A 17,021-nucleotide genomic window follows, 5' to 3' on the forward strand; every position below is an offset into this window, starting at 1 on the left:
ACCTGTGTGTGTGCCTTTTATATCACTAGTATAGTGTCCGTTCTCGGAGCATATAAGCCCTGCCCGCGCCGCTTCCCGCTCGCTGTAGTTTACTAAAAGTTTATTATTCTGAATGTGTTGCGTGTCACGTCTCGCGTGTCCATCCGCGTGTTGCACCAAACGAGACACTGCACTCCCTTGTGAAGTCGATTGGATGAACGGTTCTCGAAGTAATCAAAATGCAAACGGACATACAGACACATCGAGATTCCTGCCTTTATTAGAGAGAAGAATATTTTCAGCTCCCTCTGCCTGAAGCTTCGAATATTCGATGTTCATTACTACCGAAGCTTCGAAGCTCAAAAAATGGTATTCGGACCAGCCCTAGTACTCACCCACACACACACACACACGCACATTGCTGAAGTACAGGTACACACACTCATCCACTGCACTGGATCTGTCACTGTGAGTAAACTCTGTGTGTGTGTGTGTCTGTGTGTGTGTGTGTGTGTGTGTGTGTGTGTGTGTGTGTGTGTGTGTGTGTGTGTGTGTGTGTGTGTGTGTGTGTGTGTGTGTGTGACAGGTACAGTGTGTTTAAGATCCACTGGCTGATGGCAGCTCTGGCCTACACTAAAGCCGTGTCTCTGCTGTTCCACAGTGTGAGTAAAGCAACTCTTATTCTACTCTCATAGTTTCTGTTTATAGTCTGAATTAGATTTTGATTTCATATTTTCTTTCTTCAATTTAATTTAGTAGTTTTTTTTGTCATTTTTATGTCTATACAAGTTTAAATTATTTTAGTACCTTAACTGGGTTGTTATTACAGTGATTATAAATGATACAACAGCGATATTTACTGTTACTAATGTTGGCCGACAGCGTTTGTTTTAGCGTTCTTGATGCTTAAATAGCTAACTGTTTATTAAAGTCAAGCGTTTGGTTTAATTATCAATGTCACATTACATCATAAATTTGCTACATTCCAGTAGAGCCTCTGCACTCGACAAAACTGATGAAGGAAGATTGTCAGCCGATCGCACCAGAAAAGTTGATGAAGGTCGTCTTTAATCTGCTAAATTATTGTTTTGTGAATCATTCAGGAAATTGAGATGACTGACAGTGATACTCGGCCATAGCAGAAACAGGTCCATACGTTGAACAAATCAGAAGAAGACTGATTTAGTTGACTTGGCTACACAAAATAACAGACTAACTAAATAGTATTGCTTTCAATATAAAAACCAATGAAAATGTAAAAGAACACTAAAATTAATTCAGTTTGAAACCCCATCGCACATTTCAGGGTTTAATTAAAGTGTCGGGACAGTTTATTTATTTAAAACAGGGTTGCATCGAGTTTAGAGTTTATTCCCTTAGTGATGCAAAACAAGAAACACAGAATCTGATTCTTGCGACATTTCGATTAGTTCGATAACAGATCCAATAGTTTTGAACTTCAGCAGAGTACCCGCCTTCAGGGAAGTTAACGCTGGCCAATGGAGGGTGGCTCTCTGTACAAATGAAATGTACGAGAGTCTGGTAGGACCAGGCTATAAAAACACATCATACAGCTGATAATACTGTATATGTCGCTGCGTGTCATCCACACAAATCACGAAAGAAAAAAAAACTGTAAGAAATGATTAAGCCTTTGTTGCTTCAAAGACACAGAATGAGTTGAATTCGCCTCACAATAAAACGAGGTTGATCGCGAATTAAAGCGCTCTGTGTCTGCGGCTCACTCCCGTTCGTTTCCTCAACAGTTCATCTTTAGATAAGGCCAGATTGTTGACAATCATACAGACTGCTCAAACATCCTAAAACTCTACAAAACCAGCTGAAACAACTGGATTGAACACTTCAAATGAAATTTTGTGTGAAAACCCTTTAAATACAATAAATAAAACTACAATATTTAGGCTATAATTTAATAAGATATGTGACACATCGAGAGATTTATCCTTAAAATAATTTTGCCTTTGCCTGCTATATATATATTTATTATACTTAAAAAAAAATATATATATATATATAAGAGTTTTAGAACTAGACAAATCTCTGTGCATGAATAATATAAAATGCATTAATAATATAAAAATGACTGTAGTCCATGTTTGTTCTGGAACCTGTGTCATCTAAATGATGGAAACCTTGTTCTCCACCAGTGTGTGTTCGCTCACACGAGCAAGAAGCGCTCTTCATTCGTCTCATTCCTCAATAGAATAGTAAACATAATCAGCTTCGTTGAACCTAATTTATTTTTGTTTGTTATTTTTGTTATTAATTTGTTTGTGTTTTTTGTTATGGCGCTGCTCCCCCGGGGAATAGGCTTCTGTTGACCACCGACGTCTACAATATGAAATATAGGCTATATTGCTGTCGTCTCTATTTTTAACTTTTGATTTTATTTTTCTGTTCTAAAATTTTTTTCTATTCTGTTTACCATAGTTGTAGTATTTCATCGACATTAACCCCACTTACATTTCAAGATGCGCAATTGCTGCTGTTATATCCCTTTGCGCTGTTATATCCCTTTGCGCCACCTGGTGGTTATTTCGCGAATGACTTTGAAATGCGACTGGTTTATTTTTATCGCGGTGGTTTTGCATAAACAACTCTATTTACTGTGATATATTTGTGTTGATTTCCTGCTCTTCTCACTCGTTTGTCTTCCTCCAGATCAACTATCACTTCATCAACTCTGAGGGTCATCCTATCGAAGGCTGGGCCGTCATGTACTACATCACTCACCTGTGCGTATCTCTCACACACTCACTCACACACACACACACACACCTCCCTTCTGTTCTCAGAACGCATGTTGAATTTCATGTGGTGTGTGTCAGGCTGAAGGGCGCTCTTCTGTTCATCACACTGGCTCTCATCGGCACCGGCTTCGCCTTCGTCAAATACATCCTGTCAGACAAAGAGAAGAAGATCTTCATGATCGTCATTCCTCTGCAGGTGAGAGAGTGAGCAAGTGAGAGGGTGAGCGGGTGTGAGGGTGAGCGGGTGAGAGGGTGAGAGGGTGGGCGGGTGAGAGGGTGGGCGGGTGAGAGGGTGAGCGGGTGGGCAAGTGAGAGGGCGAGAGGGTGGGCGAGAGGGTGGGCGAGAGGGTGGGCGAGAGGGTGGGCGAGAGGGTGGGCGAGAGGGTGGGCGAGAGGGTGGGCGAGAGGGTGGGCGAGAGGGTGAGCGAGTGAGAGGTTTGGAGGGTGAGCGAGTGAGAGGGAGAGTGAGTGAGAGTGAGAGAGTGAGTGTGAGTGTTTGTGTTGCTGATCTGTTGTCAGACACTGATGTTGATGTTCTGCTGCAGGTTCTGGCTAACGTGTCGTACATCATCATCGAGGAGACGGAGGAGGGAGCGAGTGAATACGCCCTGTGGAGGGAGATCCTGTTCCTGGTTGATCTGATCTGCTGCGGAGCCGTCCTGTTCCCCGTCGTCTGGTGTGTGTGTGTGTGGGACGTATCTGTGTGTGAGACTCATGATCTGCTGCTGTTCTGTGTTATCTGATGGGGTTTTATCATTCTGTGTCCAACAGGTCCATCCGGCATCTGCAGGAGGCTTCCAACACTGATGGCAAAGGTGTGTGTGTGTGTGTGTTTTATTGTTAAGTATCATTATAGTTATTGACACAGTTATGAGTATAATTATCGGTATAGTAATCATTATAGTTATTAGTACTGTTATCAGTGAAATAATCAGTATTGTTATCGGTATAGTTATTGTTAAGTATCATTATAGTTATTGGCACAGATATTAATATAATTATCGTTACAGTTATCAGTATAGTTATCAGTGTATTTATTGTTTATTATCATTGTCAGTATAATTATGTATAGTTATTGTTAATAATCATTATAGTTATCGTTACAGTATAATAATCGGTATAGTTATAGTTTTGGTATAGTTATCAGTATATTAATTGTTTATTATCAGTATAGTAATATGTATAGTCATTGTTAATTACCAGTTATAGTTATCGGTACAATTATCAGTATAGATATAAGTATATTTATAGTTCTATCTATCGGTAGTTATTAATTATTGTTAGTGGTAGCTATCTGTATAATTATCTTTAAAATTAATGAGATAGTTATTGTTAATTGTTGTTGTTGTTGTTATAATTATAATCGGTATTGTTTTTAAGTTATCGTTATTCTTGTTTGTGTATCTGTATGTATGTGTTTGTAAATACACACTGCTTGTGTGTGTGTGTGTTCTCTTGTAGCTGCCATGAACCTGGAGAAGTTGAAGCTCTTCAGACATTATTATGTGATGGTGAGACGTCTGATCTGTCCTCCAGCTTTACTCAGATCATTGAGCTGAAGCAGAGTGAAAGCGTTGTGTGTGTGTGTGTGTGTGTGTGTCCTCAGATCGTGTGTTACATCTACTTCACTCGGATCATCGCGCTCCTGCTGAAGGCCACGGTGCCGTTCCAGTGGCAGTGGAGTCAAGAGGTAAAACTCGGGAATACTCCAGAGTTAAGCTCCGCCCACAGCCGTCCAGGATCATGCCTCGCATTCTGAGTTTATGCTTATGAAAGTTGCGAGTGTTTTTAATCCTGTGGCGGAAACGAGCTTCCATTTGTATTTTTACTGCGGCAACAAATATTGCTTCGTGCTCTGCGTGTCGGTCAAAGATTACCAATTTAATTAATGTACTATATTTTAGTTCGATAATGTATTTTATTTCATATTTTGTATTTTTAGGGGATGTGAATGTACTAAATTATATTTACACTGTATTTATTATCCATTTATTCATTTTTTGAGCATAGACCCGAAAATTAAATTTCCTACTTAAACTGTGGTAAAATCTTGAATGCTTTAAAGCAACAGACTGAAGTTTGAGCTCTTTTCAAAGACGACACTTGGCAAATTATTCCTGAAGTGAAAAAAGTTGCCGAAATTTATGCAGAAATTTTCAATTTTTATATGAAATATATATTTTCAAAAACATGTTTTACTCTAAAACGGCAAGAAAATCAAAGTCATATACACTCCTGAACAAAATCTTAAGACCGGGGGAAACATTGCAAGTATTCGCATTTCGCGCTGGTGGATCATAACCGGGTTGTAAGAACTGCTTCAGAATGCCAAAAAAAGAAACAGGAGCAAGAGACAAAAAATAGAGAGTAGGCAATTTATTGAAAACGGCATTTAAACTCAAACAGGCTGTTCATCAGCTGATCAAAAGTTTAAGACCATAGCCATAAAAAGGTAAAATCTGCACAAAAATATGGCTTTCATGTCATTGTTCTTCAGGCAGTCACACTGTCATGATCTCCTGATGGCAAAGGCAAAAAGGCTTTCTCTCTTTGAACGTGGCAGGATTGTTGAGCTGCACAAGCAAGGCCTCTCGCAACGCGCCATCGCTGCCGAGGTTGGACGCAGTAAGACAGTCATTTTACATTTCTTAAAAGATCCTGAAAGTTATGGGACAAAAAAGTCAAGTGGTAGACCCAAAAAAATGTCACCTGCACTGAGCCGCAGGATCTGACGGGTTGTCCGTGAAGACACAGGTCGATCCTCGACCCAAATTAAGGCCCTTACTGATGCTGACTGCAGCCCAATAACCATAAGACGTCATCTGCGAGAGAAGGGCTTCAAGAACAAAAAACGTCTTCAAAGGCCACGTCTCCTCCCACGCCACAAACTTGCCCGTTTGGAATTTGCAAGGGCGCACCAAACATGGGACATTGAAAGGTGGAAGAAAGTTTTATTCTCTGACGAGAAAAAATTTAACCTGGACGGTCCTGATGGCTTCCAACGTTACTGGCATGACAAGGAGATCCCACCGGAGATGTTTTCTACGCGGCACAGTGGAGGAGGCTCCATCATGATCTGGGGTGCTTTTTCCTTCAATGGGAAAATGGAGCTTCAGGTTGTGCGGGGGCGTCAAACGGCGGCTGGCTATGTGGATCTGTTGCAGCGGGCATCCCTCTTAACTGAGGGCCCCCGTCTGTGCGGTAATGACTGGGTCTTTCAACAGGACAACGCTGCAATTCACAACGCCCGCCTGACGAAGAACTTCTTCCAGGAGAAAAACGTCACTCTTTTGGACCATCCTGCGTGTTCCCCTGATCTAAATCCCATTGAGAACATTTGGGGATGGATGACAAGGGAAGTTTACAAAAACGGACGTCAGTTCCAGACCGTTCCCAGCAGCCTCCAGGAAACAGTCGCATCAAGCATGCCGAAGCGAGTGTTTGAAGTGATCAACAAGAACGGGGGGGCTACTCACTACTGAGTCTTTTTTTGACACTTTTAGTTCTGTTGTGGGTTTATTTTTGGGCTATGGTCTTAAACTTTTGATCAGCTGATGAACAGCCTGTTTGAGTTTAAATGAAGTTTTCAATAAATTGCCTACTCTCTATTTTTTGGTGTCTTGCTCCTGTTTCTTCTTTTGGCATTTTGAAGCAGCACTTACAACCCTGTTATGATCCACCAGCGCGAAATGCGTAAAACTTGGAATGCTTCCCCGGGTCTTAAGATTTTGTTCAGGAGTGCATCTAAACAAGTTTAAAAATTTGAGCTTGATGTCTCAATAAATGATCTTTCAGTGAGATGTTGTTCGGCTGCAGTACCAAACGCTTCCACTAGAGGACATTCGTCTCATTCATTTCCAATGTGCTCAATTCAGGACCATTTAACCTGTTCGAATCATGTCCATGATTGTTTCTGTTCACATAGCAAGTGCCAAAACCTTTACCAAGTTGCGTACCATTCCGATGAAGTAAAAAATAAAAACAAAAACTAATGTAAATTTTTTTTTTTTTTTTTTTTTTTTTTTTTTTTTTTTTTTTACAGAAGGGCACCAGAAAATCTGTGTAAATGAATATATTGAGCCCTCCTCAAAACCTGGTGTCATTTCGTCTTGTGTTTGCAGTTTTTAGTGGAGGTTTCTACACTGATCTTCTTCGTCTTGACGGGATTCAAGTTCCGTCCAGCATCAAATAACCCGTATCTCCAGTTGCCTCAGGACGAGGAGGACCTGGAGATGGATGAAGTGTAGGTCTCTCTCTCTCTCTCTCTCTCTCTCTCTGTCTGTGTGTCATAAGTTCAGTGTGTGATGTCTCTTCTCTCCGCACACAGTATAACAGAATCGGGAGTGTTGGAAGGCATCCACAAGGTGAAGAAGACGTCTAACGGCCGAGAGAGACAGAGAGAGGTTGCGTTGTGAGTTTCATATCGAAGAGGGTGGAGCCTGGACTTTAAGCTCCTCCCCTTCCAGGGAAACCACAGACTCGCTATGCAAGTGAAATAAAGACGGGATGGGAAAACCGTGAGAGAATAAAGCGCACCTGACACGACTTCCGTCAGATTTCCGTGAGAGAACGAGCTGATTTTCCCATACGGACTTTGGGATGGCGGTGACAGACTGAATCTTTCGCTTTGGTTTACAGTAATGATATGGTCACTGCTCTGTCCGTTAATTTGTTTGCTAATTTTTTCTTTCATTCCAAAGATTTACAATCAATATACTGGATGTGCTCAATTAATTTGATTTTAGCCGCCTTTAATTTCCTATTATTATTATTTAACCGAAGCTGTTTGATGCTGTTTTTTTTTCTGAATTGATGCTACTGTTTGTATATCATGTTTTTTCTTTTGTTGTTGTTGTTTCTTTTTATTAGACAGCTGGAGATTTTTTGTTGTTGTTGTTGTTCATAAAACAGGTTGGTTACCCAGACACCATCAGTTTTTCCTCAGACAGATGGAATGGGTGGATTTGCGGCCGTTATATAAATATCTTTAATGTGTTTCACCAGAGTCCAGGACTGTTAACATTTATATTCTGTCTTTGATGAAGTTCCTGAGAATTTTATCAGACGTGTGATAACGATTCGCACCAATAACGATTTGTCTTTTGCTTCTTTGGAGTAGGTTGTGATATATTTCTTAATATTTTTCTGATGACTCCATCTACTCTATGATTGAAATGAATCCTGTATTATAAATGGACTAACCGTTACACCGCGTATATACTGCGCATGCGCGAACTGCAGCGTTGCCGCTAAAACCAACGGTCTACACTGAAAGCGCACGAAAGTTCCCTCATTATAATAAAACGTTGTAGTTCAATCGCAGTATAGACACGGTTTTAGACGTGAGAACTTCACTCCCGGTTTTTACCTTCTTCGATGATTTTAGTCTGGCTAATATTTCCACAAACTGTCTGAGAAATAAACTTTTCCTGCTTGATTTAAATTGCTGGTTTATCATGTGAATTGTGTTCGAGTTTAAAATAAATCAAATAACGTAAATGTCGACATGTTTCTTTGGCTTGTGTGAATATGTGACGAAAGAGTTTGTTTCGCGCGCCTCTCTCTCGTCTCGTGCTCGAGCACACCCGCACGCGCAGAGGATCGTGCACGCGCCCCGGTGCCGATGTCATCCGCCCAGTTTCATCTCACGGTTTCAAATAAACCACAATGTAAGTATAAAATAATATGTGCATTTGGTTTTGAAACAGAAATACGTGAATGTTAAAGATGTGAGGATTGCTGTAATTCACTGAGTTTGAATGGGCAGTTTTGATGAATGCCTGAAATCTTAAAAGTTTTTACTGCATCTGCCTTACATTAGGCTATGATGGACCGAGTTATCTGGACTTGGTCATGTTTCAGATTAATATGAATATTTATTGTAATATTAATATTTGCATTTAGAAATAGACCAGTTCAAATAAATGTTTTATGACAGTGATGTTGGTGATCGATGAGGGTGTTTCGGGATTAAGTTTCTCCGCAGTGCGGTGTGTGTGTGTCTGAGACAGAGAGAGAGGGTGTGTGTGTGTGTGTGTGTGTGTGTGTGTGTGTGTGTGTGTGTGTGTGTGTCTGAGACAGAGAGAGAGGGTGTGTGTGTGTGTGTGTGTGTGTGTGTGTGAGAGAGAGGGAGAGAGAGAGTGTGTCTGTGTAAACCAGGACCAGCTGAAAGTTTCTATTCTTGGCTTTTCTCAGGGACTGTATTTATGATACAGCATTTTATCTCTTTCTCTCATAATTCAGTTTTCAATTTTTATTTCCAATTAGTTTAATTATTAGTAATGAATAAATATTTGTTTATTCATTTTAGTGTTTTAGTCATAATTGTATGGATGCCCATTCCTGCTCAAAATAAAAAAAAATTGCTTTTGGAAATTATAATTTTTGTAAAAAAAATGTTGTCATAATTGGCATTATATATATTTGTGTCATAATTTATGTCATAATTTCCAATTTTTTTGTCATAATTTTGACTTTTCATCAGATAAATATGACTTTTTATGTCATAATTACGTCTTACCGAAGCATGAGTTTTTTTGTTTTGTTTGTTTTTTCAGAAATGGTTGTTCATATATAGTTACAGCTCATTGATACAGTGATTGTTACAGTATTTCAAAGATGCACATGTTGAAATCAGTCCATTTCAGTTATTTTTGTAATCTCACATTATTAGAAATATATCTTACCTATGATTTTGCTGGCAAAACACACGTTTGTTTCTGTTGCATTCACAAGAGTTTGGCAAATTATTGATGAAATATTGAACTTGACGAAACAATTAAGCATTAAATAATATGAAATACTGATAGAGATAAGAAACTATATATTAAATCACTATATACTATATGTATATATATATATATATATATATATATATATATATATATATATATATATATTCTGTGAAACACAAAAGAAGAGTTTGTGTTTTTTGTCCATGCAAGGAAAGTCAATGGGGTCCAATGTCATTCTTCACAATATCATAAAGTCATAGTAATGGTATTACAACATCAATATACATCAAAATGGACGTGTGACGGAGTATTGTGTGTGTTTATAGGAGCCTGTGCGTTCTGGCGCTGGTGTCGCTGCTGTCGCTGGAGTCACTGGCCGTCAGCAGCGTCGGGTCAGATATTCCTCATCATTATTAACTAGAGGTGTAACTATACCCTCGTGTCACGATACGATACTGAGCTCACGATACGATATTATTGCGATACTCCAATACACATGGTAAAACGTTAACAAAAAATGTCCTGTTGATTAAAATGCTACATTTGGTTTTACATTGTGTGTGTAAATGAACAGACTTGGTGATGCATTTTGGGTAAACGACACACAATACATAGTTTTTGTATTGCGATATATTTTGACACGATATATTGTTACACCCCTCTACTATTACCCCTGCGCTGTACGCCAGCAGGACAGTGACCCGTGTGTGTGTGTCTCCCGCAGCCCCAGTAACTCGTCCAGCAGTTTCTGCAGCGAGTCTCGAGAGTGTCTTCAGTTCGATCTGGTCTGCAGGACGGACGAGTACGAGGTCAGACGAGCACTGATGAGTTAAAGCAAAGACTAGAGAATGAACAGTGTTGAGGAAAGTTACTTTTAAAAGGAATGCGTTACAATACTTTTGTGTTCCTTTTCCTCACCTGGGCTGGGCTTGCTTGTTTGTTTTTTAATAACAACAACAAAAAAAAGTTATATTTGTGGCAAATGTTAAGGCCCTTTCACACTAAAAGTGAAATGAATAAGTCTTAGGCTGAAGGAAATGTTAAGAAAATAAAAAATTACAAATTTTACGTTTCCACATTCAAAGAGATAGGAGCTGCACTTGCATGTTTCCAAAATGGCCATCGATTGAAATGACTTGTCTTAACCCTCATCCTTCACCCGGGTCATTTTGACCCGGAAAATATTTTTTACATTTTTTTAAAATTGAGTGTTCATCAAAATTCTAACTAAAAATGCTAAAACTTTACCAAAAAATGATTTTATAATGTTTACATGTGTATATGAATGAAGAGAGCAGACTTTAGGACCCAGCGGAACAGCTCATTTGCTCCATATAGAGCCATAAGTCATGAAATATAACGTTCAATTATTATTATTGTCCACAAGAGGTCGGCATAGACACCCAATGTAAGATATTCTGAGCTGAATTAAAAGGGTTATGCATGAAATTGTGAGTAATTTTGAATTTAAGTTGAAAAAATGGGAAGAATGTGCTTAAATGACTAAATTACTATTTTTTTATTGTCTATTAATCTATTAATTTAAAGGTAAATAAAATAACAAAAAAAAACCTGCATAAAAAAATAGAAAAAATAGTATCAAAATTAAATAAAATAAGCTTTCTGGACAAAAAAAAATGTAAATAAGTATAATTTTAGGGCTTTGGGTCATTTTGACCCGCGAGGGAAAGATGAAGGCTAAAGAGACTTTGGTTGAATGTGAAGTCTGACAAGTGCGCGTGTGTGTTTGTGTAGGTGCGCCGCTACTCGTCCTCGCGCTGGGTCTCCACGGACGCGGAGGCGTATTTCCTCGGCGTTGGAGCCGCCATGGCCTTCAGACGCCTCTATCATTACATCTCTGGAGCCAATAAAGAGGGTCTGTGAGCACGTTCATATCACAAACGTGCTGTCAGGTGAAGCGACTGACACAGCGCTGTGTGTGTGTAGGTGTGACGATTGAGATGACGGCTCCGGTGCTTGTTGAAGTTCCTGAGGAAGTGAAGATGTGGGAACCGGCGATCTACACGCTCAGCTTCCTGTTGCCGTCAGCCTATCAGGAGCGTCCGCCCACTCCCACCAATGAGAAGGTGACGTGCAGAAGCTCCACCCATTTTTTTTACAGTCTTTGGTAGCGACATGGAAAATAACACTGCAATATTTATTACAATAATACATTTAGTTAAATGCTGCTGTTTTCTAGTTGTATTGACTGCATTAGGTTGAAAGCATTAAAACTCATTTGAACAAACTAGTTAACTCTTTCCCCGCCAGTGAAGGAATTTCTGTGTGTTCACTGTTATACGGTAGGGGAGGCTATTACACATCTCCTGAAAGAGTACTGAATCTCCTGATCAAAACACATGTGTAGAAGAAGCAGAAACAAGCAATATAATATGTAAACAGATGCATATGTAAAATAACATGATCATCAACATTGAACGGCATATAAATCAAAACTGCCTAATGTTACTGAATGAAACGTCGATCCAGGACAAGGTTAACGAGGAGCTGAGCGTGTATTTCAGCGTTTTTTACTGATCGCCGAGAGTTGAAGAATGCTCAACTTTAGGGTAAAATGCAGTGCTCATCACTCACTTTTTACCCAGCTGTCCAATCACAGTGGAGGAGGAGGAGCGGGACAAATAACACACCGACCAACCGTCACATTCTGCTTGTACAACATCAACAGATGACAACAAGAAGCATAACAACAGAACAAAATAATTTAAAACAAGAGCCAGACCAAATATTTTGCATTGTATCGACATTTTAATATAGAAACAACACAGAAACATCTGTGAAATGAGATAGTAACACTTTCGCGGATATTCCGTATCATAGCAAAGTAGAGTCCTGCACAGGTTCCTGCAAATTTTGCTCAAACGGGTGAAAAATATCCAACTGTGTCGGATACGGGTGGGGGTCGGGTCGGACACGGGGGAAACACGGGTCTAAACACGGGTTTAAAACAATCACATGCAAACGTAAAAATATATGCATATTTTTAGGAACACATCTACAAAAATATTCCTGTATTTCAAGTTGATCAAATAATTTAAAATCCACATCAGTTTATTTGTGCCCACGCGCCACGCCCTCCCAGGATCTATAACTTTACCTAGGCTACTTTCACTTTGAAAAATTCCTCATAACCGCGCGCGCGATCTGCTTGCAGTCGTCGAGATGCTGAGGAGGTGAAGAAAAGAATAGCTAGTGGAGATTGTAAAGTTGTCGACAATACGTCATCAAAAGTCAAGTCCAGTGTGTGGGAGAAATTTGGAGTTATCTGAAGAAAATATTGTGAAAGGCTTTGCTGCATTTTCGTGTTGGATAGCCGCACATGTGGAACTTCATCGCCGAGGAAGCACGCAGATAACTGTGGTAACAAACCAAGCAGTTCTAGCGAACAGTATTTTTCTAATTTAACACTGTTCAGTATGTGTGGTGTGCAGGGCGTGTTTGAACCCAAAATTGTCAGATGTAGGCTAGACGAAATTGCGTGGCAGATATAGTGTTGTAGCCGCGTCTGTTAGGCTACTCAGTTTTGTGGTAACGTTAGCCATGTTCTTCATGTACCGGCCTTTTGATAGCTTCGGCTGAAGTTGTCCTTGTGTTAATTGTTGTTATAACTTCTGTATGACCTGGCAATAAACATTTTTGTAATTGTGTCTATAATGTGATTGGCTAAACTGATTTTATTTCGGGTGCGGGTCGGGTGTCGTTTCTATTTTAAGCGTGTGACGTCTCAGCCTAGGCTGTACGTACGTGTGTGTGTGGTTGGTGTGTATGTTTTTAGGTGCCGTCTGGAGGGGGCGTGGCCGACACACCTGACACTTGTTGGATGCTGAATAAATGTGGTGGAGACTGCTCGGGAAGTTGGCTTTTGGGCGTTTGGTCTCCGGTCTGGAGTTAGTGGGTCTGCGCTTTTGCTGAGTGTCCTGCCCGACCCTGATTCATCTCTTTATTATGTTATGCTTATGTTTGTTTTTCTTGCGTTATAATAAACGTTTTGCTAAGAATTGACGCGTCTGGTCTCCTTTTTGTTGCAGCCTGAGAGCTGGCTGTAACAAGCGGGTTGGGTCGGGTGCGGATTTTAATTAGTGCTGTTGACGGATAACGGGTCGGATGCGGTTTGAAGCACTGCGGGTACGGGCGGGTGCGGGTTTACAAAATCGGACCCGTGCAGGACTCTGTAGCAAAGCTTCTCAACTTCTCAAATGTGACCCCTCAACCCCAATGTGTGCCAGTGAGACGGTGAAAGAAGGGTGTCGTATATGGAGCGCAACAGGAATGCCACAACTCTGCTCATGTGATCTTACGCTTGGGCAGATCCCATTTTGTCCACGCTCCCTGGGATGCTTGTTCCACTGCTCTGGACAAACGCCTCTGATCCTCTTGAGCTCAGATTTCTGACTGGACCATGCCTCGCTTGATCTTGTTCTTGCGTTCCCAAACTGTTGGGAATGTGTTGACCCCAGGCCTTGACGTCCTATGCAGGGGTTGCCAATGATGTCACGCAAATCCAGCGAGCTTTCGGCCTGTTCAATGGCAGTGTTAACTGCCCATTTTTGGCCTGATCTTGTTGTGATGCCTGCTTGCTTCATCCGGACGTCTTTGGAATTTCTCAGACTTCGCATTTTGTCACCTTGAACTCCCCCACGACAGATGACTGAGGGAGGTGCAGTTGTGCTGAACGGGGTGTAGAGGCACATCGAAGACAACCTTGGAGGAATCCCCAACCATCTCTGCAGGTACTTGATGGTTTTCCTCTCAATGCCTTATACGACTGTTAAGGGGAACTCATAGACTGAGAGGAGCCAAATAAGCCTAGGCAGAAGGCCGTGCTGATAAACCAAGGTTTTGAATTTTCCAGGGAGTCCAGACTTGTCAATGTTCTTCAACCAGTCTTCGGTTTGCAACATTGGCACCATCTTTCAGTGATGCACTGAACCACTTTCCCAAGCACTTTATAGGGCTTTCCTCAATGGATGGAATGATCTTGCCTTGAACTTGGAGACCAAACTTGGAGGCATTCTGTACTTCCTGCCCTTAAATGACAACCTTGCCCAAGTGGCTGCTTTGTCTGGTGTTTCCAATACCCATCTCACTTGGACATGCATCACAGTTGTTATTGTGAGGTCTTCTATGAAACCCCACAGCACTGGCTGAATAATGCCTGACTCCAGGGCTATGCTTTCCACTGCTGTTATGAGAAGGTTCATGCCCATGATAAAGAGGATTGGGGAGATGGGGCATCCCATTGGGATTCCCTTTTGGAGATCCTGCCAACTGGCTGTCCACTGGACTGATGTAAACCTCAGTTTGATCCCTCCTAGATAGCTGGTGATCATTTCTTGAATAGCAACTGGGATGAGGTAAAGGTCGAGTCCGAGCTGGATGAGATTGTGTGGGATAGATCCATAGGCATTCCCTAGATCTAACCAGACGACTGTTAGATCGCCTTTCTTCTGTTCGGCCTCAACTGGCTGTGTGTTCCAGACAGCCTGAAAAGCCTGGGATTCCACCTTTCTAGATGGAAGTATTGATGCAGTTATTCTGCATTATGTAGGTGGTCAACCTTCTTGCTTCAATATGAGAGTCACGTTGATTAGTAACAGAAATTGAGCAAAACCTGAAAGACTTAATTTTGCTTTATTTACATTATTTTTAATCCTAAAGTTTCCAATAAAAAAACAGCATGTCATGTGATGTCAGTGTGTGTGGTGTTTTTACAGCTGTATTTCACGGAGATGCCCGACATGGACGTGTACGTGAGGAGTTACGGCGGCTGGATGCTGTCGATCACGTCTCGACTCCACACACACCTGCTGAGCCGAGCGCTGACCAGAGGCCACGCGCACTTCAACAACACACACCATTACGCCGTGGGCTACGACAGGTCTCGACACACACACACACACACACACACACACACACGCACACACCTGCTGAGCCGAGCGCTGACCAGAGCCCACGCGCACTTCAACAACACACACCACTACGCCGTGGGCTACGACAGGTCTCGACACACACACACACACACACACACACACCTGCTGAGCCGAGCGCTGACCAGAGCCCACGCGCACTTCAACAACACACACCACTACGCCGTGAGCTACGACAGGTCTCGACACACACACACACACACACACACACACCTGCTGAGCCGAGCGCTGACCAGAGCCCACGCGCACTTCAACAACACACACCACTACGCCGTGGGCTACGACAGGTCTCGACACACACACACACACACACACACACACACCTGCTGACCAGAGCCCACGCGCACTTCAACAACACACACCACTACGCCGTGGGCTACGACAGGTCTCAACACACATACACACACATACACACACACACACACACACACACACACACACACACACACACCTGCTGACCAGAGCCCACGCGCACTTCAACAACACACACCACTACGCCGTGGGCTACGACAGGTCTCGAGACACACACACACACACACACACACACACACACACACACACACACACACACACACACACACTCACACATATGCTGACCAGAGTCCATGCGCACTTCAACCACACACACCACTACGCCGTGGGCTACGACAGGTCTCGACACACACACACACACACACACACACACACACACACACACACCTGCTGAGCCGAGCGCTGACCAGAGCCCACGCGCACTTCAACAACACACACCACTACGCCGTGGGCTACGACAGGTCTCGACACACACACACACACACACACACACACCTGCTGAGCCGAGCGCTGACCAGAGCCCACGCGCACTTCAACAACACACACCACTACGCCGTGAGCTACGACAGGTCTACACACTCACACTCACACACACTTACACACATTAACACACACACAACACTCACACACACACACTTTATTGTTCCTGGTTTTGTTCTGTACTATTATTCCAAAGAAAAACAGGGGTTTGCTTAAATTTCTGAAAGAACTCTTCAGTTCACGACACGTCATTTTCAGCTTTATTTCTACAGCACTTTATACAGTATAGATTGTTTCTAAGCAGCTTCACAGTAATAAACAGGAAAACAACCTAATCGATGCAAACGTTTATTTATTAAGATGTTTGTGTGCGTTTGTGTCAGTCCTCTGAAGCTGTTGAACAGGCATAACGAGGTGTGGTACGTTGCTGAAGGAGAGCCGGTCTGCGGATCCAGCCCGACTGACGCACACTGAACGGGTAACACAAACTTACTGAGACACATCTGGCTGGAGTTTCACACTATACTAACTGAATTTCCTTCCTTTACTCTCACAGGAAGCAGATGAACGTTATGAATGTGTGTATGTGGCAGAAAACAGACGTCCTCAACACCAGCCTGAACGACACACAGATCTCCTCATATGCTGTAATAGTGAACGTGCAATAACTGCTTCAGCTCAATAATGTGTGTTTTACTGTTGTGTGCTCATCGATGGCTAGTAAACTGAATAACTGCTGACACCTTTGTGTTTTTGTCTTTACTGGTTTGTGAAATATTGTATGACTATTGAAAGAT

The 17,021-nt window shown here is 41.8% G+C and overlaps 2 protein-coding genes and 1 long non-coding RNA gene across 3 annotated transcripts in view; 2 read left to right on the forward strand and 1 right to left on the reverse strand.

Moving 5' to 3' along the window:
• Nucleotides 1-350, reverse strand: part of LOC309495516 — a 995-nt gene extending 645 nt beyond the window's left edge. The window contains exon 1 of the long non-coding RNA XR_014204712.1: nt 1-350. This exon is cut by the window's left edge and continues 150 nt beyond it. This is a non-coding gene — a long non-coding RNA (uncharacterized lncRNA).
• The window catches only part of gpr108 (G protein-coupled receptor 108), a 16,857-nt gene extending 8,604 nt beyond the window's left edge, over nt 1-8,253 (forward strand). The window contains exons 10-18 of the mRNA XM_082165219.1: nt 566-641; nt 2,662-2,735; nt 2,829-2,946; nt 3,296-3,426; nt 3,522-3,565; nt 4,212-4,261; nt 4,357-4,440; nt 6,872-6,993; nt 7,078-8,253. Coding sequence (XP_082021345.1) covers nt 566-641; nt 2,662-2,735; nt 2,829-2,946; nt 3,296-3,426; nt 3,522-3,565; nt 4,212-4,261; nt 4,357-4,440; nt 6,872-6,993; nt 7,078-7,165 — 787 coding nt within the window. The 3' untranslated portion in view covers nt 7,166-8,253. The remainder of the gene's footprint in view (nt 1-565; nt 642-2,661; nt 2,736-2,828; nt 2,947-3,295; nt 3,427-3,521; nt 3,566-4,211; nt 4,262-4,356; nt 4,441-6,871; nt 6,994-7,077) is intronic.
• Nucleotides 8,254-8,324: 71 nt separating this feature from the next.
• On the forward strand, nt 8,325-16,964 carry soul5l (heme-binding protein soul5, like). Its single transcript, XM_082165268.1, has 8 exons — nt 8,325-8,419; nt 9,811-9,876; nt 10,209-10,293; nt 11,240-11,360; nt 11,432-11,571; nt 15,220-15,383; nt 16,608-16,702; nt 16,781-16,964. Coding segments are annotated over exons 1-7 (669 nt in total). The 5' UTR covers nt 8,325-8,417; the 3' UTR covers nt 16,699-16,702; nt 16,781-16,964.
• The last annotated feature ends 57 nt before the right edge of the window (nt 16,965-17,021 follow it).

The sequence above is a fragment of the Leuciscus leuciscus genome (assembly GCF_965113295.1).
Source record: "Leuciscus leuciscus genome assembly, chromosome: 3".
In the NCBI taxonomy this organism is placed as follows: Eukaryota; Metazoa; Chordata; class Actinopteri; order Cypriniformes; family Leuciscidae; genus Leuciscus; species Leuciscus leuciscus.

Excerpts from the sequence above, each read along its gene's own strand:
- soul5l (XM_082165268.1), top strand. Across the intron at positions 10,294-11,239 it reads GCAGGACGGACGAGTACGAG|GTGCGCCGCTACTCGTCCTC; the intron begins GTCAGACGAGCA and ends GTGTTTGTGTAG. Across the intron at positions 11,572-15,219 it reads CCACTCCCACCAATGAGAAG|CTGTATTTCACGGAGATGCC; the intron begins GTGACGTGCAGA and ends GTGTTTTTACAG.